The sequence below is a fragment of the Meles meles genome, chromosome 18 (genome assembly GCF_922984935.1).
Source record: "Meles meles chromosome 18, mMelMel3.1 paternal haplotype, whole genome shotgun sequence".
Lineage (NCBI taxonomy): Eukaryota > Metazoa > Chordata > Mammalia > Carnivora > Mustelidae > Meles > Meles meles.
The window spans coordinates 19,598,509-19,626,501 of NC_060083.1; the positions used below are offsets into that span (position 1 = coordinate 19,598,509).

At 42.7% G+C, this 27,993-nt stretch overlaps 1 protein-coding gene across 1 annotated transcript in view; it reads left to right on the top strand.

Moving 5' to 3' along the window:
- Positions 1-27,993, top strand: part of MYO1D (myosin ID) — a 339,305-nt gene that overhangs the window by 69,970 nt on the left and 241,342 nt on the right. The window contains exons 2-4 of the mRNA XM_045986348.1: positions 21,818-22,026; positions 24,204-24,297; positions 26,480-26,645. Of these exons, the coding sequence (XP_045842304.1) occupies positions 21,818-22,026; positions 24,204-24,297; positions 26,480-26,645 (469 nt within the window). The remainder of the gene's footprint in view (positions 1-21,817; positions 22,027-24,203; positions 24,298-26,479; positions 26,646-27,993) is intronic.

Here is a 27,993-nt window from a genome sequence, read left to right on the forward strand (position 1 = left end):
AACAGCGTCCTCGGTCCCCACAGCAGTGTGCACGCCGGCTTTTCTGTGCTTCGGCTTAGGAGTATGGAGGTCCCATGGCTGTTGGCCAGAACTAATGATGTGACCCTGTCTAACCCCAAGAAGGGGTGGAATGGGGAAGAAGAGATGGAATATTTGAGGGTCACACCTGTGTCTCTGCCATGTACAAGCAGAGCACAGGCATGTTAAGTTTTCTGGAAGGATGTAGAGGAAGTGATGAACAGTAGAAACCTTTGGAGAGTGGGATGCAGGCTTAGCCTGTCTGAATACTTCTACCATTTTTTATATTTTCAACCCAACAATGAAATGTTTAACCTTCAACACTGTAGTTTATAGTAGAATCATGTACATTAACTTTTGTGGGTTTTTTTTCAGTCCGGTTTAGTTTGACTCTGAGGTCCTTCATGAAAAGAAAAATTCAGTTTTGAGGAATCTGAATTGTACAATTGTTAACTTACCTTAAGCGAAATTATTGTATAGCTTTTCTATGTGAATGGGTATAAAACATGTACAGAAAAGAGAGAATTGCAAAATCCACCTCTGTTTGTCCTTCCTTATGTTATTTTGTTAGGCCTTGCATGTGCAGTGTTGTAAAATGGGAAATGCCATTCACCATTTACCCTGCACTGCTCCTTTTCTGAATATGCCGGAGCTAAAGGGCAGGCAAAGAAATAAGTAATCCATTCATAGCGAGCAAGGAACTGACTAGCATTGCCTTGGAAAGCCAAACACCCAGTGGGCTATAAAAATGCAGTAACAGATGACATAATACTTACCCTTAAGAGAAATATTTAAAAAGTATATTAGTCTTTTTAGGCATTCAAAATAGGAAGGCTTGCTTTTATAGGTTAACGCACTCTTTCTACAAAGCCAGACATTGTCATTTACAAATGGGGCATAAAAATACACATTTAAACTAACTGAACAAGTATACAGCATATAGCACCCTGAATGTGGTAGCATAAGATTACTTTTATAACCCTGCTCTCCCATCTCTTATCTAACTCTCAGAGGACAGCTTAATTCCTGAAGTTACCTATGGTCCGAAAAGACCGATGTGGTTTGAGCTCTTGTGTCTCAGGGAGACTCTGGAGCCTGAACAGAGAGCAGTGGCCTCCCAGAGAGCTCTTCCAGGACCAGGTCCAAGGCCAGCGCTTCTCTGGACCGGCCCACTTCCCACCTTGGTGTCCTGATGGGCTGCCTTGACCAGCGTTAGACTCTGCCTTCTATGTCAGCCTTCAAGTTTGTACTTTTTCCTTCAACAAACTCTCTTGGTTTTGAGGTTATCTCTTTATGTTTTGTGTAAATGTTAGCTCCTTTAGATGGTCTTACTGCTTCATCAGTCATCAGTTTTGGCTCCAAAACCAGCCTCAGTATGTGAGAGACTGACACCTCGGAGCCCACCCTGGTTAGAGCCCTTTCGGTCGTCATTTCTCTGGACCTGTCTTCACCATGATTTTCAGTTCACTGTGACTGCTACATTCAGAAAAGATGGGTCTTTTCCAGACAAAAAAGGCTGTGAAGGTGGTTTTGCCAAGAATTAGGGATTAAGTTAAATTGGATTAAAAATAAGTAATACAAATTTTATTTCCCTAGTGTAGCTAATAGGGCGAAACTATAAATTTAAAACAGGCCTTGTTAAAAATTTAGATGATTATAAACCTAACAAGTAAGGAAAATAAACGCTTACACTTTCTGGGGTTTTTATTCACTTCTCCACTAGAGTTGCTAAACTAGCCTGATGGATTTTATACATTGTAACACACTCCCACTGTGGGTGACTGGTGTCCAGCCTGTGTCACACACAACCTCGTGGGGACAATTTAGCAGCATCGGCATGGTCTGTACTTTGTCGAACAAGATGAGTTCACTCATCTCCCCCTTGGCTGTCCCGTGATGTCAAATTGCCATAAAAGTTTCTAAACATTCTCTATTTCCGTACTTCCCACAGACGAAGCAACCAGCAATGAGCAGACTGGAGCCCTCGGAGTAACAGTGTTTAGTTTTTAATAAAGAAATAGAGGGACGCTTGAAATATTATATATTAAATAGCGATGGCAAATTAAACAGTTTCAAAGAGTAAGAGTGGAGATGCCCCCGGGCAGCATCCAATTAATTGGCCAATAAATTGTAGAGACAGCAATCAGCCTCAACCTCCCACGGAAGGAGGGGGAGCCTTCAGGCTAGAGATGCCATGGAGAGCCTTACGAGATGGTGGGACTTGAAATACTTCCTAAGAGATGTTCAGATGCTTGAAAATAGAAATTGGATCGATTTTATGAGTAATTGTAGTACCTTGATTAACTAGTTGATGAATTGTCCTAGAAGCCAAAAGTAAACTTGAACATTAGACTGATTAATAGCATCTAAGTACTGATTTTACCAGACTAATCTTAAGGTCGGCCTTTAAATGCCAAGGGTACTTCCTTGCTGGGGCTCTTTCCTTCAAGATTAAAGAAATTAAAAACAAGGGTTTTTGTTCTTCTGAATCGTACCAGATTTCTTCCCAACTACTGCGTGTGAACCGGCTTCTTTGTAAGCAGCAATACTCAGGAAGGTTCCTCTCAAGAGCTCTGTTTTGCAGATGTTGTTTTGTAACATGGGTTTAGTCCTCGCCAGCTCGGTCCTCCTGTTTTAATTCTGCTGCGTGCAGTTGGTATTGCATCACTTCCTTTGCAAAGAGAACTGACTCGGGATCCTAGGGCGGGTGGTTCTCTTTTTTTTTCTTCTTTCATTGTTTTGCACAATGTCTATTACCTGTTGATGGTATCAGAACATTCTGTTAGTCATCACCAGAAATTATTATTACACCTGTCAGCTGGTCGTGTGGTGAGCTTGTGTGTAAGTGACCGATGACTATGTGTGTGTATTTCCCCCCAAACCAGGTTTATTATCTTTAAACATGAGTCCCACTTAAAAAATTGGATAATGTCCCTTAAAAATGCACTCTCTCCAGCTTCTCTTGAAAAATGAAAAGTTCTGGCACAGCTCGGTAACCATTTCAAAATAGGGACCATCTACGAGATGAATAGCTACTCGCTTATATAGGGTGCATGCTGGTCCAGTGCCCTCCGTGTCCTGTGCCGTTCATTTCTGCTTCCGTTACCCGTGCTGCCTGCCTGGCTTCCGTGGACAGCTTCCTTTGATTATGGAACTAGTGTATGTCAGAGCCAAGGCACGCCAGAACAAAACCTCCAGCTTTACCAGGGCCATCATCAGCTCGCTTTCCTAACTCAAATTATGTATCGTCTGAAGAACAAAATGATACACAATTGACCCTTTGAGCCACAGGGGGGTTGGGGCACTGATTCTCCCCATGCAGTTGAAAACCCAGGTAAAACTTTGACTCCCCAAAACTTAACTACTAATTGTCTACTGTTGATCAGAAAGCTTACTGATAATATGGGTAGTTGATTAACACATATTTTGCATGCTATATGTGTTTTATACTGTATTTTTACAGCAAAGTAAGCTAGAGAAAAAATGTCATTAAGAAAATCATAAGGCAGAGAAAATACATTTACAGTGTTGTACTACAAAAAATCTGTGTAAGCGGACCTGCACAATGTTGTTCAAGGGTCAGCGGTCTAATCCTGTGGCTGTAATAAACTGGTGCATCTTAGAAAAGTAGGTTATTATGATCTGTATAAATAAATAATTAGTATGTGTGTATATATATTTGCATGCATATACATACATATATACATACATACATATTTGAGACTAGGACAGATATGAAAACATTAACAATCGAAGAGAAAGATAGTTGAAAGTTTTTTAATGCTCTTCTTATAACTTTTAAGTTTGCAATTATTTCAATATGAAATTTATTTTTAAAAGTCATAGCTAATCTCAGCCACAGATTGTCAACAGTGAAGATGTTTCTTCCCTAAGCGATTAATCTTTTAGTCAGAATTTGAGGAAAGGAAACGTTTAAGACCAATCTAATTGATACCATGTCTTACAAGTTATTTTCCAGCAAAAAAATTTTTTTCTTTCCTCTAGTTGATATTAAGGACAAAACTTGGAAAAATATTTTTGTATGCATTAATAACCAAAATAATTTATTTCTGCATCCACTTTTAGCAGCCTGCCATAAGAACTCATTCAAAACACAAATAAAGGCATTGCCTCTCTAAATCTAAAGAAAGACCTTATTAGCAAAATGTACACTGATGTGCAGGCACCAGCATATTAGCTATTTGAAACATGCAACAAATCTGAGCTGTTTGTTCATTTATGGTAGTGGATTTGTGCCAGTTTAGCCCTGCGCTTCGGTCTAATCGATGGTATGTGTCTCCTAGAAGGCCAGTCGGGATAAAACCTGTAGAGTCCACAGAGCCATGACAGAGGACGAAGATAGTCAACCACAAAACTCATTCTCCTTCTGTTCCCAAATAAAGTGAAACTATTTGGCCTAGATTTGCCAGTGGAAGCCCCTTCCAGCTGGCAGCAGTATCTTTTGATATGTCCCTGTCAGTCTTTTAGAACTTCCTTATTTTCTGGCTCAGTAAGATTCCAGGCTCATCTTGTGCTTTTCCCATCCCAGTGATGAAATCAGCTGTTTCTCTAAAAAGCATTCGTTCAGTCTTGGTGTGGCATTTAGAAATCAAGATGGGGAGGGAGGGGTGTGCCTGGGTGGTTCAGTCTCCCTCAAACGTCTGCCTTTGGCTCAGGTCACGATCCCAGGGTCCTGGAATCCAGCCCGGAGGCAGGATCCCTGCTCATCGGGGAGTCTGCTTCTCCCTGTCCTCCCTGGTCCTACTCTCTCTCACTATCTCTCTGCCTCTCAAATAAGTAAACAAAATCTTCCAAAAAAAAAAAAAAAAGAAAGAAAGAAATCAAGATTGGTAGTGGCATGTTGTCGCTGCTGTTGTGTTACGGCTTTTAGACTTTCTCAGAAAACAGTCCCGCGGGTGGTGCGCTGGGGGAGACACACACAGATGCGCATAGACCTTTCTATTTCTTTGTGTTCAACACCGTGAGTTCATACCGATAGCTCCCTTTCTTTTCTTTTCTTTCTTTCTTTTTTTTTTTTTAGATTTTTATTTATTTATTTGACAGAGATCACAGTAGGCAGAGAGGCAAGCAGAGGGGGAGGGGAAGCAGGCTCCCCGCCGAGCAGAGAGCCCGATGTGGGGCTCGATCCCAGGACCCTGGGATCATGACCTGAGCAGAAGGTAGAGGCTTTAACCCACTGAGCCACCCAGGCACCCCGATAGCTCCCATTTCTGTCTGACTCTGCAGGGTTTGTTTTAATCTTCTTGGAAATTGGTGAGTTTCTTCTGCAATTGTGGGAGACCTGGCTCCCTTCATCTTAGCATTTTACGCACAGTCTCCGTCCTCCTGAATGTCACGGATCTCCCCATCATGTGGCTGCCTGCTCCACCCCTACCCTGCGGGACACCAGGCTGCGGACAGATACAGCCAGCCCGATCCTCCGCCCTGGCTCTGCCAGATGCACTGGCCGCGCTGGCCAAACCCTTGACTTTTTAAACTTAGACGGATTATAAGCACCAACTTGAGACAGAGTATTTCCTGAAATTATAAAATCAGAATGTTAATTTTTTTTCCTTATTCGGTCACATTGTTTAGTTTCAGTCCTTTTTTCACAGAGAACAGTGGGACTTAAAATTTAGGGACAGCTCTGGAAATAATGCTATTGATAAGTAGACTGAGCTTTTCTTTTACTTTGTGAGATGCAATATTAACAGACGTTAAGGGAAACGGTTTCCTGAGCAAGGTTGAGCTGGAGGATAGCTGCTTTCTGGGGGCCACTAAAGCTTTTCTCACCGGCCTGGGAAGCTCTGAATTCAATCCTGGTTGTGGTGACACTGAAAAAAATAAGTGTGATAGTATTTGCCTTAAATTGGCAACCAATCTATTTACATAAATTCCCTTTCTCAGTTTGATCTAGCAGTAAAAATGATTTAATTTCTGCTCTAGGAACTAAGAAAAAATAGGGAAAATTATTTGTTTTTTCCATTTCCTGGTGTATTTGATCTGTTTTTAGTTTTTGACTCTTTTCTTTGCCACCACATTCTTCTTCTCTTAGTTCACTTCCTCATGTCTGGTATTTCTGAGTATAGACAGCACTCGGTTATTTTCACGAGTACAGAAGGACCGACTGAATAAAGCAGAGTAGCAGAGTATCTGTATCAAGTTTGTCTTCAGGATATGTTGATTTTATGTAATTGAATATGAGTCCATTTAATACTTGGAGGTTTTTACAATTCACCTCTTCATGATTCCAGGTCCCTCCTCCCTTAGTAAAAATTCCCCCTGGATGCCACTGCAGTGTACTAGGAATAAGTAAAAATGAATTTGAAAGAAATCCAGCTCACAGTCTCTTAGGAGACTTGAGTACAATATGGGAATAAAGCTGTAAAATGCAACATCTCCTATATCATGTGACAATAAAAACCCTTTGCAGAGTGGTAATAATGGATGTCGTTTGCCTTTTATATCTTCTTTAGGCCCTTCGAAATTCAGCTTCCTTTTCCTTACCATTACAACTCCATCCCAGAACTAATAGCCATTCTTGAGGCGCCCCAGGGAACAACTTGGGGAATTTCACTCAGGGATGCCGTCTGACCCTCCAGATCTTCCTTTAGGGTCTGTGGCATCAGAGCAGTGACAGTATTACCAGATGCGCACAGTGAAAATTCTGCATGCCCCCAGACACTCCCAGCATTGACATAGTAAGTGTGCTCATTTAACCTCCTTCTGCCCCTGAGGCTGCTGTCCATTGTCCTAAAGCAAGGCCCCCTAAGTGACAGATTGTACAGTGCTGAACAGGGAAAGGAAGTGAACTCCTCTCTAGACACAAGCAAGGTTGTTTAAAAAAACCAAAAGACAAAAAAACCTTCCAACGTCAAACCAGAAGAAAGTGCCAAATATAAGAAGTATAAGGATAATGCAAATTTTTAAGCTTTCCTTAAAAAATGTGGCCTTGTTGGGTGTTTGAGACTTCTGACAAAGCCACAGATACCTAGCTGACAACGTTTCTGGCCATTCATGCGTGCATTCATTCATTCAGTACATTTTTTTGCTGGTTTTAAAATCCTCTGCTCAGTTCTGGGGTAGCTGTTAGTTCACCCAACAGAAACAATAACCAAACACAGAACTTGGGAGCATCTGGGAAGCTTTCCAGTTGTCCCGCTCTTACACAATCATTCTGTAGGAGAAATAGGTGCCCCTCCCAGGCCAGTGCAAGCTGTGCTTGTAATTGAGATTTCTCAGAGCAGAGATGATGGTTGGGTGATCAGTTTACACGTGTGGTAGTTTCTCGCCTGTAACTGGACATGGGATGTCAACAAAAGGAGGTTTGGAAATGTTTCTGTTAACATTTAATAAACTTACAATTGACAACATGCATGAAGATCCCCTGATGCACTCCTTGGCGCAATAAATACTAGCTTAGTGTGCCTTTGCTTTCTGCACTGAGAACGGGTGTTGTCGCAGTAGCCGAAATGGAAAGAACCCAGCCACCCGACTACATAACCATTTATTTCTTGTCCGTGTTTCCTGCTGCGGCTGCTGCCCAGCTTGGACCCAAAAGCTCCCTGTCTGGTTGTCCCACATCTCAGTTACACCCAGGAAAACCTTGCTGTAACTGTATCAGAACCTTCATATGTTAGGAAAATTGGCCTAAGGAATTCGTTTTTTAAAAAGTGATCTGGTCTATTGGTTACATTTTCTGTCACTCACTAAATGAGGCAGAGGGACGGGGTGAACCTGTTAGGTTTCCTGTCACCCAGAGAACTGAATGTTTCAGTATAGCCTGAGGTGAAGAGGCTTCCTATCCGAGGGTCAGGATGGGGTAAGAATGCTAAGGCATCCTGTTTAGTTACAGTCCTCAGACATGTGTGAGGCGATTTACTTGTTTTTAAAAGAGTGCTCAGTACTGTGGTATAGTGGTTTATAGTATTTAAAATGCATAATTGTTACCAGTTCCATGTAATTGTGCATTTCTGCCAAAGGGTTGTCTGGCTCAGGCCTAGGTCTCGTTCATTTTCCTGAGCAGCGCTGGTTTATAAGTAGGCCAACCCCTTGGTTAAGGCAGAATGCACTTAACCACTTCCCTAGGCATGCCAGTGAGCCAAATCGCTAATATAATAGGAAATTTTTTTGAAGATCATATTTACTTATTTTAAGAGAGAGAGCTTGAGCAGAAGCAGAGGAGGAGAATCTCAAGCAGGCCCCATGCTGAGCGTGGAGCTGGGCACAGGGCCCAAGCCCGCAACCCTGAGATCATGACGTTGGCCCAGATGAAGCATCAGATGCCTAACCCACTGAGTCAGCCAGGCACCCCAATAGGAAATCATTTTTAAGGGAAATGGATGGGAAGGAATATATATGTAAAAGTTGAGCCTTAGGTTGGAGAAATTGTATATATCCCTCATAGACTGGAAGAGAAAATATAGTGTCGTGTTACTAAGAGGCTAAGTTTCATTCTTACGTTTTGGTCCAGATCTTCGTGTGTATCCTCATTAGACACTCAGCATCTCATAGCTAGATAATGCTATTGTGATTTATTCATATGCTAACGTTGTAAAATACATAACGTCTTCATTGTTTCACTGATTTTAAGTGTATGTGAGTATTTAATCGTCCGTCCATTAGTCTGACGCTTTGTAGTTCCTGAGGACTCTTGCAGTCACTGAGTGTGGTGTTGCTGTGGTCCAGCTCACAGGCTCTGTATTTCCTTCACTAGGATTTTAGGTGAATCAATCAGTCGGTCAAATAATTCAAGACTATTTAAAAGCGATAGGGTGGCAAATGGAGACCAGGGCAACCTGCCTTCCCTGGTGCGGGTTTGGTAAACTTAGGAACATTTTATCATCTCAGGAAAGGAACGGCTTTCCTGGCTAGGTCAAAACGAAGCCGTTTCCAGATTCATTCTCAACAGTTGTAAGTTATGGTCCCTCCCCTGACTGTGAGTCTCCCGCCCAGTGTGGGCGAGTCCTGACATCCCCCGTCACTGTCCGCTGTTGCAGAGACTCCTGTCAAAGCAACTGAGTGAGTGCCCTGCGAATGACCTACGTCCTTCTCACTGCACTGATAGACTTGGAGGTTGAACCCCTTTCTGACACCCCCAGAAGACAAACCAACAAGAACTGAAAAGCAGTCCCTTTCCAGAGGTCAGCCCAGCTGCTGTGTTTGTTTGCTGTGCCTTGTCCAACAGATTATTTCTCATATCCTCGACATGTATCTTGTTTCCTGTGTCCTGTGGAAAGCCTGACCATTCCTGTGGGAGGTTTTCTGACTTCAGAGGGCCCCTGTGAACTACTAGGAGAATCCCTTCTGGACACGGTGCCAAGCTGGATGGTGATCAGCACGCAAACCAAGGGGACCCGAGGGGAGGAGGGCCGTGTCCTGCCATCCAGACGGCTGGAGGTACTACTCGTAATAAAGGAGGACTTCGTGTCACTGCGTGAGTGCTCCCGGGAGCGGAGCATCTCGTCTCGTGGAACCGTCCCGGGAGCTCGGTGCCAGGGTCACCTGCTGCTGCACTGCTGGGCTGTCTCCTCAAACGTTCTCTTTTGAACCTTCATTCAGTATATTAAGAAAAAGACAAAATAAAGCATCCTGTTCCAGGTGCTCGTAAGGCAGAATAAGTCAAGAAGTGCCTAGATCTACCTGTTTGGAGAATATAAAATCGCTTAAATAATTCAGATGTCTGGAAATTTAATTTTTGGATGTCTTCTTTGAACCCTCCTGCTCCTAAAACTGGGCTGGGTGTCCTTTTTTCTGAGCTTCCATAGCATCTTTGCTTTGTTATTGCCTTAAATCTTTTCTAAAACAGTATGATGTGGGGGGTAGGGAGGTGCGTGTTAGCCCCCGAGCTCATGCATACGTGAGCAAGAGAGAAAGAGAATGGGAGCCAGAGGGAAATGATACATATATTTTTTTAAAACGTGTCATTTTTAGGGGTGCCTGGGTGGCTCAGTGGGTGGAGCGTCTGCCTTCAGCTCAGGTCGTGATCCGGGGGGTCCTGGGACTGAGGTCCTGGGAGTCTACTTCTCCCTTCTGCCCCTCCCCCCAACTTGCTCGCACTCTCTCTCTGTCTCTTTCTCACAAATAAAAAATCTTTAAAAAAATAAAAGTTGAAAATTTAAAAATCGGTCATTTTTCAGTCCTCTGTCGTTGTGCTTACTCCAGGGCATTGTCTGTTTCTGGCTCTGGCACAATAATACCGTGCCTTATTCTTCTTTGTGACTCGGGCTCTTGGCACAGTGCCTGGCACATGGCACTTACTAGTTACTCAGATGATTATGAACGCACACAATCAGTCACTAGCAGAGCCAGGATTCAAACCTAGGGCTCCAGGGCTGGAGGACTCTGACACTCCTAATCTTTCTAACAAATAGTCCCTGCCCACTTCAGGACGTTGCAGTCCAACAAAGGGGGTTAAATGAATTAATTCCATCTCACGGAGACCATGATTTTGCCAGAAGCAGTGACAACAAGATGCCTTCACCCTTGGGAGAAGGTCTCATCTAAGAACTGGGAAAGGTGAACTGAGCACGTTGGAAGCTGGCAGCAAGCTAACGAGCATTGCATAAGTTTGGTACCTCAATAAAGAAAGGGGTCAAAGTTTTATGTACTTTGAAATTAAAACTGCATTATAAGCTGTCATTTCGAAATCGGCCAGCATCGTTGGTTTAAAAACCCACACCCAGCAAACAAACTGTAGTTGAAAGTATGAATTGCTGCAGTCAGCCTCTCTGGAGAATAATTTGACAAAAATTCACAAATTTAAATTGCACGTATCCTTTGACCTGGCAACGTTAGCTCTGGAAATGTGTTCTACAGCAATATGTACATATACGCACAAAGAAATAAGATGCCATTGTACTTATGGTTGCATTGTTCATAGCGGAAAAGATTAGTAACAACCTCAAAGTCCAATATGGATTATTAAATTATATAACTTACATAATATATAAATTACATAACACAACAAAAATAATTATATAACTTTAATTATAGGTAATATGAATTACATAACAATACAACAACAAATACATAGGTTACATAACAAATAACATAATTAAATATGTTATTTCATGTTCACCCATGAAATGAAATACCATGCAGGCAAAAAAAATGAGGTTTTTCTCTATTTACTTATATGAAACTATTGCCAAGACACGTGTTTTAATTAGAAAAAAAAAATCATTCATGTAAAAAAGACTGTGTGTGTGTGTGTGTGTGCACGTGCGTGCATGCATGCCAGACCTATTTCTAGAAGAATTCACAGAAAACCTGTAGCAGTGGCTGCCTCTGGCAGGGGAAGCTGTGGGAAAAATGAGAAGCACTTTCTACTCTCTGATCATTTATATCTTCTGAATCTTTTACTAGGAGTCTGTATTGCCTGTTCAAAATGAATAAAAATCTGGGGTGCGTGGGTGGCTCAGTTGGTTAAACGTCCAACTCTTGACTTATGCTCAGGTCACAGTCTCAGGGTCCTGGGATCCAGCCCCACCTTGGGCTCCCCGCTCAGTGGAGAGTCTGCTTGAGGACTCTCTCTCCCTCTGCCTTTGCCCCTCTCCCAGTTTGTGCTCACATGCCCGCTCTCTCTCTCTCTCCAAGAAATAAAAACATCTTTTAAAAAAAATCTAAACCAGGATGCCTGGGTGGCTCAGTTGGTTAAGCAGCTGCCTTCAGCCCAGGTCATGATCCCAGCATCCTGGGATCAAGTCCCACATCGGGCTCCTTGCTGGACAGGGGGCCTGCTTCTCCCTCTGCCTCTGCCTACCATTCTGTCTACTTGTGCTCACTCTCGCTCCTCTCTCTCTCTCTGACAAATAAATAAATAAAATCTTTAAAAAAAAATCTAAACCTACTGGAGGCCTGGATTTTTTTTATTAGCAACTTTACATTTTGATATAATTTCACATTTATAGAAGAACGCAAGAACTCCAAGAACCTTCCTAGGAGTGAGCTTCACATTTATTGGTTATGTCTCTTTAATTTCTTAAAATGTGGGCTGTCATTCAGCTTTTCTGTTTTCTTGCCTGTGAAATTCCCCGGTTATTATGTGGAATGTCCTTCCGTGTAGGTTTCTCTTATGTTTCCTCCTGATTAATTCAGGTTGTACGTGTTGGGCGGATACCATGGAGGGGGATGATGTCCTCACGGCTTCGTATCGGGAGGCACTGTTTTTATCTGTGTTCTAAGGCCTGTGGCTCCAGGAAATAAGGCTGTCCTTCACGGCACACACAGAAGCTTTTAGGGCCTTTTGCAGCACTTGAACTAGGCATTTGAATCCCCGGGCCCTTCTTTATATTAATGTTTTTGTCCACTGACATGAGGAGTTACCAGCCATCCTCATGAATTTGCTAGTTTTCCAGATATCATCGCAAATACATGCGCAATCCAGCTCCTTACTTCTTAGATTAATTATGAGTATCCCATGCAGGGGTGCCTGGGTGGCTCAGCTGTCTGCCTTCAGCTCAGGTCACTATCTCAGGGTCCTGGGATCGAGCCACACATCAGGTTGTGCACTCAGTGGGGAGTCTGCTTGAAATTCTCTCTCTCCCTCTTCCCCTCCTGCTCATGCCTGCTCGTGCACTCGCTCTCTCAAATTTTTAAAAATCCGATCAGAGAGCCATTTCCAGAAACTCTAGAACTAACTCAGAAACCTCATTCTTAAAATTCTGTCTGTCTGCAACCACTCTCGGCACAAAATCTGTATTAGTCTGGCTGCTCCCGAGAAAAAGAACCAGTAGGATGCGTGTGTGTTTATATACACACATAGAGGATGATAGTTTCATATAATAGAGAAGTTATGGAGGCTGAGGAGTTCAAACTCGACAGGCTGGGGTCCCAGGAGAGCCAGCGGTGCACGTTCTAGTCTAAGCTTGGATATGCGGGCAGGAGAAGACCTGTGTCCCAGCTCAGAGACTGTCAGGCTGAGAGACAAAGTGTTGTTTCTTCCTCACCCTTTCATTCTCATCAGGCCTTCTGGATTGGACGAGAGCCCCCACACTGGGGAGAGCGCTCTGCTCAGTGGACTGATTCTAATGTTGCTGTCACCCAGGAACACCCCCACAGACACACCCAGGATACTGTCTGGCCGAATGTCTGGGTGCCTCATGGCCCAGTCAAGTTGATACACAAAATTAACCATCCCAGGCACACGGGTCAGTTTGTGTCAGTAGTGGAGACGTTAACCTCGAGCATCTGGTTTAAGGGGTCACAGCATTTGTCTCCCATAGAATTTGTCATCTTTCCCTTTGTAACTACTAAGTAATTTGTGGGGAGACACTTTGCGGCCATGTAAATACCCTGTTCCTTGTCACACCTTCAGTTCCTGGTTTTCCCATGCACTGATCGTTTCTAACTCACATTGTTCCTTCCGTATTTCTGAATTGTCGTTCCACAATAAGGAAGAGCTTTTCCTTTTCCAGTTCACTTCTATTTGATATCAGTGTGGACTCCTAGATTCTTACTTTATTCAGGGGACCGTGTCACTGACATCACTTACTTCATTGCTCCCGTGGTTCTAGATTTTGGCCAATAGGAGCCTGTTCACTTTGGTGCCTGTTTCTTTTGACAGGTCCCTGTCATTCTCTGAGTACTCCCCTACTTTCTGGCTCAAGAAGATGTTCCAGATTCCCTTTGTCCTTCCCCAGTCTCATCTCCAGAATCAGCTCTTCTCCACGGGACCCTAGGTCTTTTTAGTTAAGAATACAAGCCAGCATCTGTGTGTCATTGCTTCTAAGCTCATCAGAAGGCAGAGCTAGGAAGTGCGTGTGCACATACACCTGTCCCTGCCTTCCCCCTCCCTACGCCCCACCACACATGCCAAGTTCAGACGGATACCTCCAGTTCCAAGCCAACACCCCCCCCAATACTTTGCAGCTTCCTTCCTGAGCAGTGAAAAACCTGCCTCACAGGGCGAGTCCACGGCAAGTCCACATAGATTCTATTTTAATTACATTTTCCTGGAATATAAGTTACTATTTGTATCTAGATTACCAGAAGCTGCCCATATGAAAGGAAAGGTTCTTTTTTGGTAGAACATAGAGATGTGGCCCATTAAAAACTAGGTGATACCGTGCTATGCTTAATCTCCCCACCTCCTATGTTTGACTCATGAGGAAATAAGAAAAGTGAAACTACATACATAAATCTTTTTTAAAAAATGGTAATGATGGTGGGTGATTTAAAGTTTTGCACGCTTGATGGCCTGAATTTTCTCCCAAAGCAGGATGCAAACCATTTGCTGAGAGAAGGGAGGAGGACTAGGGGGACTCATTCCCTCATCCCTTCATGTTTTTTGATTCATCAGGTACTTAACCAGCCCCCTCTAAGTTCCAGGCTCTGTATTACATGCTGAAGATAAAGCAATGAGCAAGGTAAATACGGTCTGTATCCTCTGGAGACAGCCAGCAAACAAACAAGAAACTTCTTGTGGTAACTGCCATAGAGGAGACAAGCGTGGGCTGCTGGTGGGCTGAGCGCTTCACGTGGGGAGAGATCTCGTTTTCTTCTTGGCCAGAGCACAGTCCTCAGGAGGAGTTGGCCTGAGAGAAACCAACATCTGGATGTCAGATTGGCTTTGCATTGAGGCTTCCCACTGAAGAGATTTAAGGATAGGAAAGAGCATTTCGATTTCTGTTTCATGGAGGATGGATCAAGAGGGAATCTTGCCGATGAGGATGATCCAGGTGATGGGGAAGACACCTGAGACTTCATAAGCTTGCTGAATGCTATTTACTCGCAACAGTCGCGACCTGGAGAAAATTGTGCCATACTGTTGGTTTCTTTAATTTCTTTAAATGCAGGTGAAGCCAGGCCATTTTCGTGGAATTTATTTCAATATAACTAGTGAATTCATCTCCTAGAGTTGCTGTAACAGAATACCACAAACTGGGTGGCTTAAAAGAGGAGACATTTCTTATCTCACAGTTCTGAAGGCTCGAAGTCCCAAGTCAAGGGCCATGCTCTGTCTGAAACTGGTAGGGGAGACAGCATTCCTTGCCTCTTCCCAGCTTCTGGGGGTGACCTTGGCTTGCATCTGTCTGCCTTTGTCATCACATGGTGCCCTCCCTTTCTGTCCCTGTCTTCACAGGGCATTTTTCCTCTTGTCATCATCCAGTCATGTTGGATTAGGGCCCACTCTGATGACCTCATCTTGTTTACATCTGCAAAGCCCTGTTTCTAAATAAGGACACTTGCACGGGTACCAGGGAGTAGGACTTCAATGTATCTTTTTGGGGGGAGGCCACAGTTTAAGCCATGGCGCTGATGGTCCACGGTCTTTGTTTTTCCAGGTGCCTGATCTGTTTTCTAACACTGTCGATTGGCGTTGTTGGCGTCTTTGTTTGCTGTTTCGAAAGGTCACCCTTGCCATACCAGAGTCTTCGGGAACACCTGTCATGTGATCACCGTTACCTCCCACTTCTGTACTTTCTTCTTTCTACTTCAGCTTTGTTTTTCCACATTGTTTTGCTCACTTTTCTCCACCTTTTTGCCCCTGTGTTCAGCAGTGTCCACTCCCATTCTCCTGTTAGTGTAGCCTTTGTTTCTCCGTTTTCTCCTCTTCTGTTTCCTTCAGCCCTACTGGTTTCCTGTCTCCTTTTCCAAAAAATCATTTAAAATATGATTTCTCTATTCTTAAATGATGTTTTCTTTGATCTCCTGGTTTAATGGGATATATTTCCTTTACATTCTTTGCTTTCATGCAGAAATATTTTACCATAAGTTTTCTCCTTCATGACATACTTATTTTTCATGGGTATTCTTGACCTGCCCTTTGTCAGTTTCTTTTAATCCTTTTTTCCTGTAACGTTGAACTGCCTACTTCTGGAGAATTCTTCAGGGCCTGATGTTTGCAAAGGTGCCTCTTCTATCGCGGCGACCTCCCTCAACCATGTCGACTTTCCGTGGCACTTCACAACCATCCTTCACAGGTCATGCTTCAGAGTTGTGGCTGGGTTTTTGTTTCCTAGTAGGTAATGTTTTCTGGCTTTTCTTCATTTTGTTGTTCCTGATGATTCAGGGGGTTGCAATAAGGCCAAGATAACCTAACTCTGTCCTCCTTAAATGGGAGTCCCTTAGGTGGTATTTGAAGTTGATCCAGGACCCAACCCTAGAGAACTTGAGTGTTTAGAGATCATGAGAAAAGAAGGGGCCAGCAAAGGAGATGGGGAGGAGGAAAACTCCGAGAAGGTGGCCCCACAGAAGCCGTGAGAAGAGTGTGTTGAGGAAGCAGGAGTACACGTCAGAGACTGCTGAGACATCGACTTAAAGTGAAGACAAAATCAGTTGGGGGACTCAGCTGTCTTACTGGAAACTAGCTTTGGGCAGCGCTGGAGTTGCTTGAGGAGACAGTAGAAGGCAGAGAGATGGCTTGTGCAGGTGGATATGTTTCCTAGGCAACATGATGTTCCCAGCAACTCAGGATTTCACGTACATTGAAGAGGGAAGAAAAACAGGCCAAATCAATGTGATTAAGCAGGTCCTATCTGAAAGCGTGTATGTTCTCACGAAATATGTGGTATTTACTCATGAATGAGGATTCTGTTGAACACTTAGTATACCATTCACAGAGAATTTTCCTCCTGATTACAATTGATTTCATGTTGTTTAAGAAGTCGATCAATGACAGCACTGAATTCTGTTAGTGGGTGAACTGACCTTAGAAGGCTTGAGGGTCCCTCTGAAATCTCATCATCTGGAGTAAATTCCCTTCTCTCCTCCACCCAGCTCAAAGTTAAAGATATTTTTGCTCTTCATATTCAGTAAGTGTTCAGATTCTGTCCAATGTCCCTTTGAAGTAACTCAGGTTTCTCTTTCTCTCCTTTCTGGTGCCATTCTCCTCACTGAGGGCCAGCCTTATTGACCCCTTTAACTAGAAAAGTCTTCCCTGATCCCTTGTTTCCAGTCACATCGAATGGCTTTCAAAGCCTTTCATGGTGCTCAGATCCAGCTCCCTCCTACTTTTCCAGCGGTTGCCTGACATTCCCTGACATATGCTTTCTGCCCGAGCAAGGCCGGCCTCCCTCTTGTTCTTCCAGTCTTGCCACGTGGCCCTGCCTTCACGCCAAAATTCCTGTGGAGTTCACCTTAGTCCCCAGGTAGTGCTTCGTTTTCTGTAGTATCAGCTGATGTGCACACCCCCTGCCCTTGTCCTCCAGGGTCACACTTCCCTGCACAGTAGTGCCCATATATCTCGACTTCCTGTTGTGGCTTATCTTTTGTATAAATGACGGGCAAATTAATGGATCTATTTTTTTTTTAAGTGTTCCAGAATTCCCGTGCGAAAGACTGTTGTCCTCCAAAGGCATTCACATCTTTTTTCTCCACGGCTGCTCGTTATTAATTCAAACACATTTTAGGACGCCTGGCTGGCTTAGTGGAGAGAGCATGCGACTCTTGATCTCAGGGTTGTGAATTTGTGCCCCATGTTGAGTGTAGAGATTACTAAAAAATAAATAAACTTAAAAATACTTTGAGAACCTTGTTGTTTCATTCAGAAGCCTGTGGAAATACCTGGCCCATTCAAGAGTAAATGAAACAAGATGGGATTGGGAGGGAGACAAACCATAAATGACTCTTAATCTCACAAAACAAACTGGGGGTTGCTGGGGGGAGGTGGGATTGGGAGAGGGGGAGCGGGCTATGGACATTGGGGAGGGGAGGCGAACCATAAGAGACTATGTACTCTGAAAAACAACCTGAGGGTTTTGAAGGGTCAGGGGTGGGAGGTTGGGGCAACCTGAGGGTTTTGAAGGGTCAGGGGTGGGAGGTTGGGGGAACAGGTGGTGGGTAATGGGGAGGGCACGTTTTGCATGGAGCACTGGGTGTTGTGCAAAAAGAATGAATACTGTTACACTGAAAAAAATAAATAAAATGAAAATTAAAAAAAAATAAATATCTTTAAACTTCTTAAAGAAATTGAGGTGGTGTTGTTTTGAGAGAAAGAAAGAAAGAAAGAGAGAGAGAAAGTGTGTGTGTGTGTGTGTGTGTGTGTGTGTGTGTGAGCAGTGGGTCAGGGAGATGGGAAGAAGCTTCCGCAGGCTCCACACCCAGCAGAAGCCAATGTGGGGCTCGATCTCACAACCCTGAGATCATGAGCCGAAATCGAGAGTCTGACACTCAACCAACTGAGCCACCCAGGTGCCCCAAGAAATTGAGTTTTAAGAATCAATCGTTGTTAAGGTATTTTAAGTATTTTGGAAGTTCTGAAGAAAAAAACAAATCTGAACAGAGCAAAGACCAAAATGTCAGTGTTGGAGATGGGGTATCAAGAATGGCTTCCTGGAGGAGCTGAGGCTTGGGCTTTTGAAAAGAGTGAGAATCTGCTGAGCTGACGGAGGAAGAAGAGACTGGTTGGGGAGAGAGTATTCTAGGCAGAATGGACCCCGTGACCAAACCATGAACTGTAACAAACCTTGGGAACTCTACGTAGCTCATTAATGTAGAGCAGGAGTGAGTGAGGCAGAGACACAGGGAGGAGGGACAGGGAGGGTTTGACAGGTCCCGGAGTCGTGGGTAGCTAGTCGCTCTGGACTTGGTATTCTGTTTGGAACCTCACTGGAAGGGGTGTGCTGTGACCATCTTTGCCAGTACATTCATTTCATGCCTTTATTATCTTACCTGTCGCATTGTTGTGATTTGTTTGCTCTACTTCCCTGCTCTTTGTTCATTTCTTAATTCCCAGAGTCAGGCCCCGTGTCTGGCACACAGTAGATATTGAATAAATGTTTGATGAATGCATTATGAAAGTTGGTCATAAAAGCTTTGCACACAGAAGGCATAAAAATGCCTTCCTTGTGGGGCCTGGGTGGCTCAGTTGGTTAACCGACTGCCTTTGACTCAGGTCGTGATCCCAGCGTCCCAGAATGCAGTCCCGCATGGGGCTTCTAGCTGCATGGGGAGTGCTTCTCACTCTGATTCTCCCCTCTCATGCTCTTTCTCTCTCTCTCTCAAATAAATAAATAAAATCTTTTTTAAAAAAATGCCTTCCTTGGTTTTTTTGTTAGAGTTGGCATCACCTTATTTGTCGTGGAGGATAATTACAGTAGTTCCTTACAGAAGCATACCAGGCAGGTGACTACATTACCTTCTAAGTGCTAACTTCTTAACCTGAGGCTTTTCCCAAAGCAAGCTGGACTATCCGGTTGGTGTTAAAGTGATACTGGCACCATCTAGCGGTAATTTTAAGCCTTACCCAAATTGGAAGCTTCATTTGTGATAACCAGTTTCAAACAAGTTTGTAACATTTTATAAATTACTGAAGTACTGTATTTAATACTATATTTTGTTGACCCTTTGCCACTCTCTTCACATGAATAGTTATACATTTGGTGGTTTTATATACCTATTTTAATTGTGTTTTACAAGCATGATATCTAGAAGTTTTGATAAGCAGAATATCCTATTTGAAATAAAATGGAATTTCATAATTAGGCAGACCTGGAGTCTTAGACCAGCATTCTGATCTCAGATGCTATGTGCTGTGTGTTAGTTCACAGAGTTCCAGACTTGTGAGGTAATCTTTTTTTCCTAACATCCTTATTTTATTTTTCCTGTTTGAACAGTGTCTCTAAAAAAAAGAATCATGTCCTTTTAATTCTTATCCTTGAAGACAGCTGTTGAGCATGTCCTACAAATTTGCAGGTTAAGCCAGAAGGGCCTGGGTAGTGAATGTTAGCTTTTTATTATTTTTGTGGGTATTTGAACACGACTTACGTGGACATTTTGCTTGTGACTTGTCATTCGTTGATTAACAGCTAAGACAGGAAGCAGATTATGATCACTGAATTAATTCCTCATGTGTAGGGATTGCTGTGATTTAAGTAGCAATGTTAATGTAAAATAAAAGCATTTTTTAAAAATATTTTTCATGCAGAGCATAATTGGAAACATAAGATTAATTGCCCCCCCCCCTTTTTTTAAGTACTTACTCAACGCCAGAGGGAGAGAGGGGTATAATTACCTCCATTTTACAGATGAATCTGAAACATATGGAGGCGAAGTAGTTTTCTCAAGGTCTCGCAGCTATTACATTTGCAGTGTGAGCCTTCAGACCCAGATGTAGAGGACCCCAGAGTCCAGGCTTTGAACCACCATGTAAACACTGCATCCAATGAGGGACGATTCACAGGAAAACCACGGTAGAAAAATGCACAAGACAACCTTAAAGTGGTTATTAATAGCTCTTACTTAAATGTACATGACTTAATAAAAATCTTGGCTTTAATTTATTGTTGACATTATCAGCATCTGTTTGTTTCCACTCCTAATTATAGCCAGCAGCCTTCATTCCATTGTGAAGGAAGCTGAAGTTTCCTGCCTTGTGCTCCCAGAGAATTAGTTCTTTCCCTGCTGCGCTAGTTCTAGGCAAGAGTGCTTCGAGGCATGGTCCCTGTCTGTTGGTGAGCACTTTGCCCGACTCGCCACTCCCTTCGTTCTCAGATACGAACTCTGTGTCTACCTGTGCCTTTCGGCAGGGGCGGGTGTTTGTGTAGAAACCTCCGTTTGAGTGTTGGCCTGGTTCATGGATATCTGTATGTGTGAGTTAATGTATAAATAGTGATTAGACATGGGGTTTCTAAGTTTTATATTTAAATTTTTTCTTTGTAAATATAGACACATAATTCTGTGCGGTTGCAATTATATCATATATGCTGGGTTGTGTTTTGTCTTGTTTTGTTTTACTCCTTTTTCCTTTGTTCCTCTGACTTTCTTCCATCCACCCACGTGACCTTCCTCCTCATCCCCTTGTTGTATGTGTAAAAGGGTACATAAAACATCACAAGTAGTCTCCCCTATTTTTCCATGCTTGTGTCGTCATTTATCAAATACATCCATGTACAGTTAGACATCCAAATCATCTATGGGGCACTGTTCTAGCATTTTATGGTAAAAAGGTGCGATCATATTATAAATACTTTAAAAAATACACATACCTTTCAAGCAGCTATCCCACAGAAATAAAAGCACTGATTCGTAAGATTATGTGTCAAGAGTATTTTCTACAGTATTATTCATAATATCCTTTTTGAATAATAGCAGGAAGGAAGGGGGATGATTGAATAAAGAATGATAATCTACACCATGAAATTTTAGGCAGTCATTTAAAATCATGAATTTGATGTGTGCCAGAACCATCTCTTCTACCGTTCTCTCTGTTACGAATTTTAGTGTTCTTATTCCTTTATTGACATTTTAGTGTGGTTTAAGAGGAAGAAAAAAAGAAATATATTTGGACAGTTTTCTTTATCATTGCAAATCTGGTTAAGTAGATTCCAAGACCTGCTTTAACTTCTATTTCTTTTCTTTTTTTTTTTTTTTAAAGATTTTATTTATTTGTTTGACAGACAGAGATCACAAGTAGGCAGAGAGGCAGGTAGAGAGAGAGGAGGAAGCAGGCTCCCTGTGGAGCAGAGAGCCCAGTGCGGGGCTTGATCCCAGGACCCTTGTATCATGACCTGAGCCGAAGGCAGAGAGGCTTTAATCCACTGAGCCACTCAGGCACCCCAACTTCTATTTCTTTTCTGACTAGAGCTCTTGTGTAGAGCCCCTTCTGATCCTTTCATATTTGGAAATAGGGAACATCCAGCCTCCCCCAAATTAAATTCTTTCTTCTTTCTTGGTTTTTAACTCCTACTGGTCTTTCCTACCAGCAGCATCTGAAGGGGCAAAGCCTTAAGCTTTGTCTCTAAAATTAATTCAGAATCAATGAAATGTCAGTTCAGAAACTGGTCCTGGGACACCTAGGAAAGACAACATTTCTCTATAACTGATCCACTCCTCCGCTTCTTTTGCTTCCTTACAGATTTGAAAAAGGGCGCATCTACACATTCATTGGAGAAGTCGTTGTTTCTGTGAATCCTTACAAGCCATTGAACGTCTACGGGAGAGACACAATCGAGCAGTATAAAGGACGGGAGCTGTACGAGAGACCTCCTCATCTTTTTGCAATTGCGGATGCTGCTTACAAAGCTATGAAGAGACGCTCAAAAGACACTTGTATTGTGATATCAGGTATTCAGAGAGGATCTCTGTACTTTCAAGGTCAAAATGCATTTCACTTACTAGGTGCTCAAGGATCCAAACTGCTCAATAGATTTTTTTTTTTTTAAGTTAGAAACCTATGCAATTTTATAGGAGAAAAAAAATTGCAGCAAACACCAAATCATTCCTGACCAGTGCCTCGTCTTGGTTCATTTCCAAATCCATGTTACATGTGGATGGACTTTCTGGTCATGAAAGATTCTTCCTCCCATCTCAATGACATAAAAGTCTGGATAAAATGTAACAAAGATTTTTTTAAAATATTTTATTTATTTATTTGTCAGATAGAGAGTGAGAATGAGTGAGCACAAGCAGGGGGAGTAGAAGGCAGAGGGAGAAGCAGGCTCCCTGCCAAGCAGGAAGCCCGATTTGGAACTCGATCCCAGGACCCCGGGATCATGACCTGAGTTGAAGGCAGATGCTCAACTGACTGAGCCACCCAGGCATCCCAACAAAGATTATTTTAAATAATAACAGAATGAAAGGAAGAAAATGAAATCCTGAGGTACAAGTCAATGTCAAATTGGCAAGTGGGAGTTAGTGTCAAAGGGCATAACAGGCATGGGGACCAGAACTGGGCTGTCCCGGCTGGAGGCTGGAGCTTCAAAGTCCGCAGAGCAGGGAGGTGGTACACCTTGTTGGAGCTGAGCTCTTTCTGGAATCTCGGGTCGTGTGAATTGAGGATCGGGAAAATATCTGCCCGCTGACACAAGATGCCCTTGCCCACGCTGTGGGGATTTATTTTAGTCATAATAATACCTCACATCTGCATTAAGGCCTTTATACTTTCAAAACTGCTTTTATGACTTTATTTCATTTTAGTTATCAAAAGAGTTCTGAGCGCTAAGACAGTTGTGCTTCTACTTTTTAGATGAGAATATTAAGGGTCGGAGGAGTTATAGTAACTTAGTGTTGGAGAATTATACCCTAGGACTACATTATATTCAATTAATGAAAGCAATGTTACCTGAGTATAAAAGGAAGGAGGGAATAAACAATCCTTTAAGCATATAAAGTAAAAGCAAAATGTCCCTCCCCTTTGAATATCTTGTTACCCCCCAAAACTCCAACAGTAACAACTGTGAATTTAGTATTTATCCTTTTTATACATTTTTCTGTGTATAATACGTATAGTTGTACATGCATATTAAATTATAAACTCTAATTATGTTACAGAATTATGTAACAATTGCTATTATTTGACTTGTTTTCTGTTTAACAGTATGTAATGGGACATCTTTTCGTTAGCACAGCTAGAAAAGTGGGGGCTCTCTGACAGCTGTGTGCTATTCCTTTGAATAGTTGGATCCTTTATCTGCCTGGTCCTCTACCGACAGCCACGTTATTTGCCAAGTTCGGCAGCGACACACAGTATAGTCTGCGGAAATGCTCCTTAAGTCTTTGAAGCTCACTGTTATTATTATTTGATCCCATTCGCATTTTTAGTATTTCTGTAGTATAAATTTCTGCAAGTGGAATTTGGGGGTCAGAAGGCAATCCCATTTAAAAATGTGGGTAGCTCATTCTGAACCGATCCCTTCCACCCGCCTTATACCAGTCATCCTGCTTTTTCCGTGATGCCATGTCTGGAGCTCGCTGTTGTGTTTGCTTTATTTTCACTAAAATGACACTTGACTTTAATTTTCAAAAGGAATATTTCATCCTCATTAAGATTAAAAGAAATTTTGCTGTAGAGCATAAGGGTACATGAATTTAGTCATGGCTCGTGTTTGAGGCACTGGCTTGTTTCTTTTCTGCTGTGCTTCAGAGTCACTGCCAAACACCAACACTCGGGTCTAAGGAGTTCATTTACCCCATTTTGTCCCTTGATATTTTCTACGCAATCCATCTTAACTTGGAATCTATTTGTTATTTTACTTCCGTAATGGTTTTGCTTCTCTTCTCAGCATTTTCAGAGCTGTTAAGACCTAGACGGTACCAAGACAGGAAGATTTTAATTCAAAAAAAAAGGCAAAAATGAAATACAAAGAATTTTAAGTAAATAACATCAGAATTTGCAATTATTCTATTAAATGATCATTGCAAATACTGCAATTATTCTATGAAGAATTAGAATTACTCTACTAGAAATCAGCTTACTGTTGGTCTCAGTGGCCATGTTAAGCCTTGCACAACTATTCCCGCAGGGGAGAGTGGAGCTGGGAAAACCGAAGCCAGTAAATACATCATGCACTACATAGCGGCCATCACCAACCCCAGCCAGAGAGCCGAGGTGGAAAGGTAAGGATGGTGTGAAAATGGGGACACGTTCTCATTGGGGCTTTGTTTTCCATACAGACTTGCCTGGGCCATCGGTTTCTATATTTGTTTCTTCGTAGAGAAATACTACTTTGGTAAGCTTTACATAAATAGGAAACAAAGTAACACTGCAACAGATGAAAGTCCCTCCCCCCTAACTGCTGCCTTCAGTGTTGCAGGTGCTCAGCCGAGGCGGTTCAGGGGATGCTGGTAGATGCCACTTTTCAAGTTGCTTTGTGTATTGTGCCTTGGTCTTTTTTACACCATCTTCTGAGGAGCCCGAGGCTCCCTGGAGGGAAAGGGGGCTCTGGGAGGCAGATCTGTGCCTTCCCTGCATTGGATTGTCACAGCCGGAAGCTCTGATATTAGAATCGCTAAGAATGATTCCTTTTTCTCACTGCTGTCAGCATAAGAGAAGCAGGACAGTGTCTGTAGGACCCGGCTGCTAGCACAGAACGTCCCGTAGTATTTTCTTAATCCATTTGTAAGGAATGAATGGATGGATTTTTTTTTTAATATTTTATTTATTTATTTGACAGAAAGAGTGATCACAAGTAGGCAGAGAGGCAGGCAGAGAGGAGGAAGCAGGCCCCCACGGAGCAGAGAGCCCGATTTGGGACTCGATTCCGGGACCCTGAGATCATGACCTGAGCCGAAGGCAGAGGCTTTAACCCACTGAGCCACCCAGGCACCCCATGACTTAAGTTTCTTATATGGTGTGCACTTTTTGGGAGAAAAAAAGTTTTCCAGAGTTGCTAGTGTGAAGCTCAGTATTTATTTTCTGGAGTCGCCCTCTGCATGCACATCTCAGCCTTCATTTTATGACTAGGAAAGAAAGGATATGGTACGAAAGAAGGTGGTATAGATGAGACTTACCCTGCCAGGGCTTTCCTCATTTCTATATAACTGGGCTGGTGGTCAAAGAGGCATTTTTCTTGGCTATGACACATCCCCACTTCTGATTCTGACTTTACAGTCTCCTGTGACAGGGACACGAATAGGAGTCAGTTATCTGAATTTCCGCAGACGCTCAGGAGAACTGACTTGATTTTATTTCTAAACCCAGTTGGTATAGTAGAGTCAGGTATGTGCACAATGTCAAGTGTTTCGTGGGCATATCTTACTGTAGTTTTAAAGATGGTCATCTTCGTTTACCATAGCGTGCAATCCTCCCTCCCCACATTTTAGAAGTATACTTTCATGTGGGAGGAGAGAAGCTGGGGGTGGTGATGGCGTCACTTATAGTCAGAGTTGGATCTGTTACATCAGCTTACTTTAGCGGCCAAAGTGATTTCTGCAGGTGGGCCCGCGCAAGAGGTTTTGCCAGGGAAATAAAAACAAAGACTTACGGGTCAGCATCAAGTTAAAAAGTATCTGGTGGGAGACACTGAGCTGTAGAAAGTTAGCATTCATTGAATAAGGAATGAATGTGTCACCCATTCTTTCTTTTCAGAACACATCTTTTTAAGATTTTTCTTTATGTCAGTAAAACATGTTCACTTAAAAACTAAAAATGAGGAGTGCCTTCATGGCTCAGTGGGTTAAGCCTCTGCCTTTGGCTCAGGTCATGATCTCAGAGTCCTGGGATCGAGCCCTGCCTCGGGATCTCTGCTCAGCAGGGAGCCTGCTCCCCTCTCCCCCACCTGCCTCTCTGTCTGTCAAATAAATAAAATCTTAAAAAAAAAAAAAAAAAAGACCACTAAAAACTAGAAATTGCAGCATTTTGTTGAAGGCAGAAGTCCCCGAAATCCCACTCCACAGACTCCTGCCCTGTCAAGCTAGACCCCTGTAGTGAAATGCACTGGTCTTTCCGGATTTTTAAGCATTTACTAACCTGTGTGCCTGCACACACGCACTCACCTGGACACATTCACAGACACCTACAGACCCTGCAACACACATTATTTTGCAACCTCCTTTCTCATTCATCATTCATCAGTTTATTCTGGACCTCTTTCTCTGTCGATGCATCCTATACTAGGAAAAAAGGTTTTTTATCCAACACTACTGGTGGACATTTAGGGCTTATTTTTTTTAATACTGCAAACAATGCTACAGTCAGCATCTTTGTATAAATGTTTGGGTGTACTTTAACAAAATCTAGTTTTTCTAAAAGGTGCAGCCTCGAGAACTTTCTATACTGACTTTCATTTCTCTGTTAAAGAGTGAAGAACATGTTGCTTAAGTCCAACTGTGTCTTGGAAGCTTTTGGAAATGCCAAAACCAACCGCAACGACAACTCAAGCAGGTTCGGAAAATATATGGACATCAACTTCGATTTCAAGGGCGACCCTATCGGCGGACATATCAACAACTACTTACTGGAGAAGGTAAAATGTGCTCCATCTCTGACCGTGATGTTCTCAAGTGCTGACTTTTTTTTAAACCTAACCATGTTTATAGAATTTTTTAAAATTACTTAAAAGTAGCTTTTAATCCTATTCTGCCTCCCTTCCTGCTCCTCAGTTCACTTTCTAGGACAGGTTACTCTCCTTCTGTGCTCTTCTTAGCTCCTACAGTATCAGGTTGGGAAAAGTTTGGGCTTTGTAGATAAGGATTTAGCTACGTATGTGGCAGGAGTGGGAGTGGTATGGGAATGTGTGCCAACTTCTGGATAAGATTTAACCAAAACTGGGGTGCCTGGGTGGCTCGGTCAGTTAAGTGTCTGCCTTCGGATTAGGTCATGATCGCAGGGTCCTGGGATCGAGTCCCATATCGGGCTTCTTGCTTGGCAGGGAGCCTGTTTCTCCCTCTGCCTGTTTCTCCCCCTGCTTTGTGCTCTCTCTCTCTCTCTGACAAATAAATTAATAAAATCTTTAAGAAAAAAATTTTAACCAAAACACATTCTAGGACTAATCAGTTCTACTTTTTTGACACACCACCATTGCTTGCTGCTGTTAATTGTCCTGAACACATCATGGAAGAGCTAGCCCACCCGTTCCCCGAAATGACATTCTTTTCACAGAATCATGCCCATGCAACTCTCGTTTTTTAACTGAGATATAATTGACATTTAACACCATAAACATTTAAGGCGTATAGCATATTGATTTGATACTTCTGTGTACATTTATTTTAACTGACTTGAATCTCATTTTCTTCTAGTTTCTATTTGTTCATAGCATCCTTTATAGCAGCGTACCAGAGCATAATCTATTTTCGTTTGTTAAATTGAAGTCAGACCGTTAAGGAAATACCTGTATTTATCAGTGTCAGTTACAAAAGGACTGGAAATGCCGGGTAACATCAGTCTTTTTCCAGAATGTTTTATGGCTTCACTTTATGTGCAGAGCCCATTAGAGGGCCCCCTCTGAAAGAACGTGCATTGTGAGGCCTCTGAGAGCAGGCTTTGGGGCCATCTGAGGCAGGGGCTTCAACTGATTTTACTAGAGGACATAAGACATTGCTCTTTGAAATGCCAGCAGATCCCGGAAACCATAAACAGCCCTTCCTGTTCTCCCACTTCCAATCCTCTTCCTCCTAAAACCCCCATCTTTAGGCTCCAGTTTAAACAACAACAAAAAAAGCTTCATTTTTATAACGTTTAGGGAATTCCATTTTAAGTAGTAAAAAGAATATTAAAAATAGCAGAGAAACCCCTGCAGAGGAGGCCTAGTTTTAGGTGGGTAATCCATGGGGTCTTTAGAACATTTGAATGCACTGTTAATACACAATTTC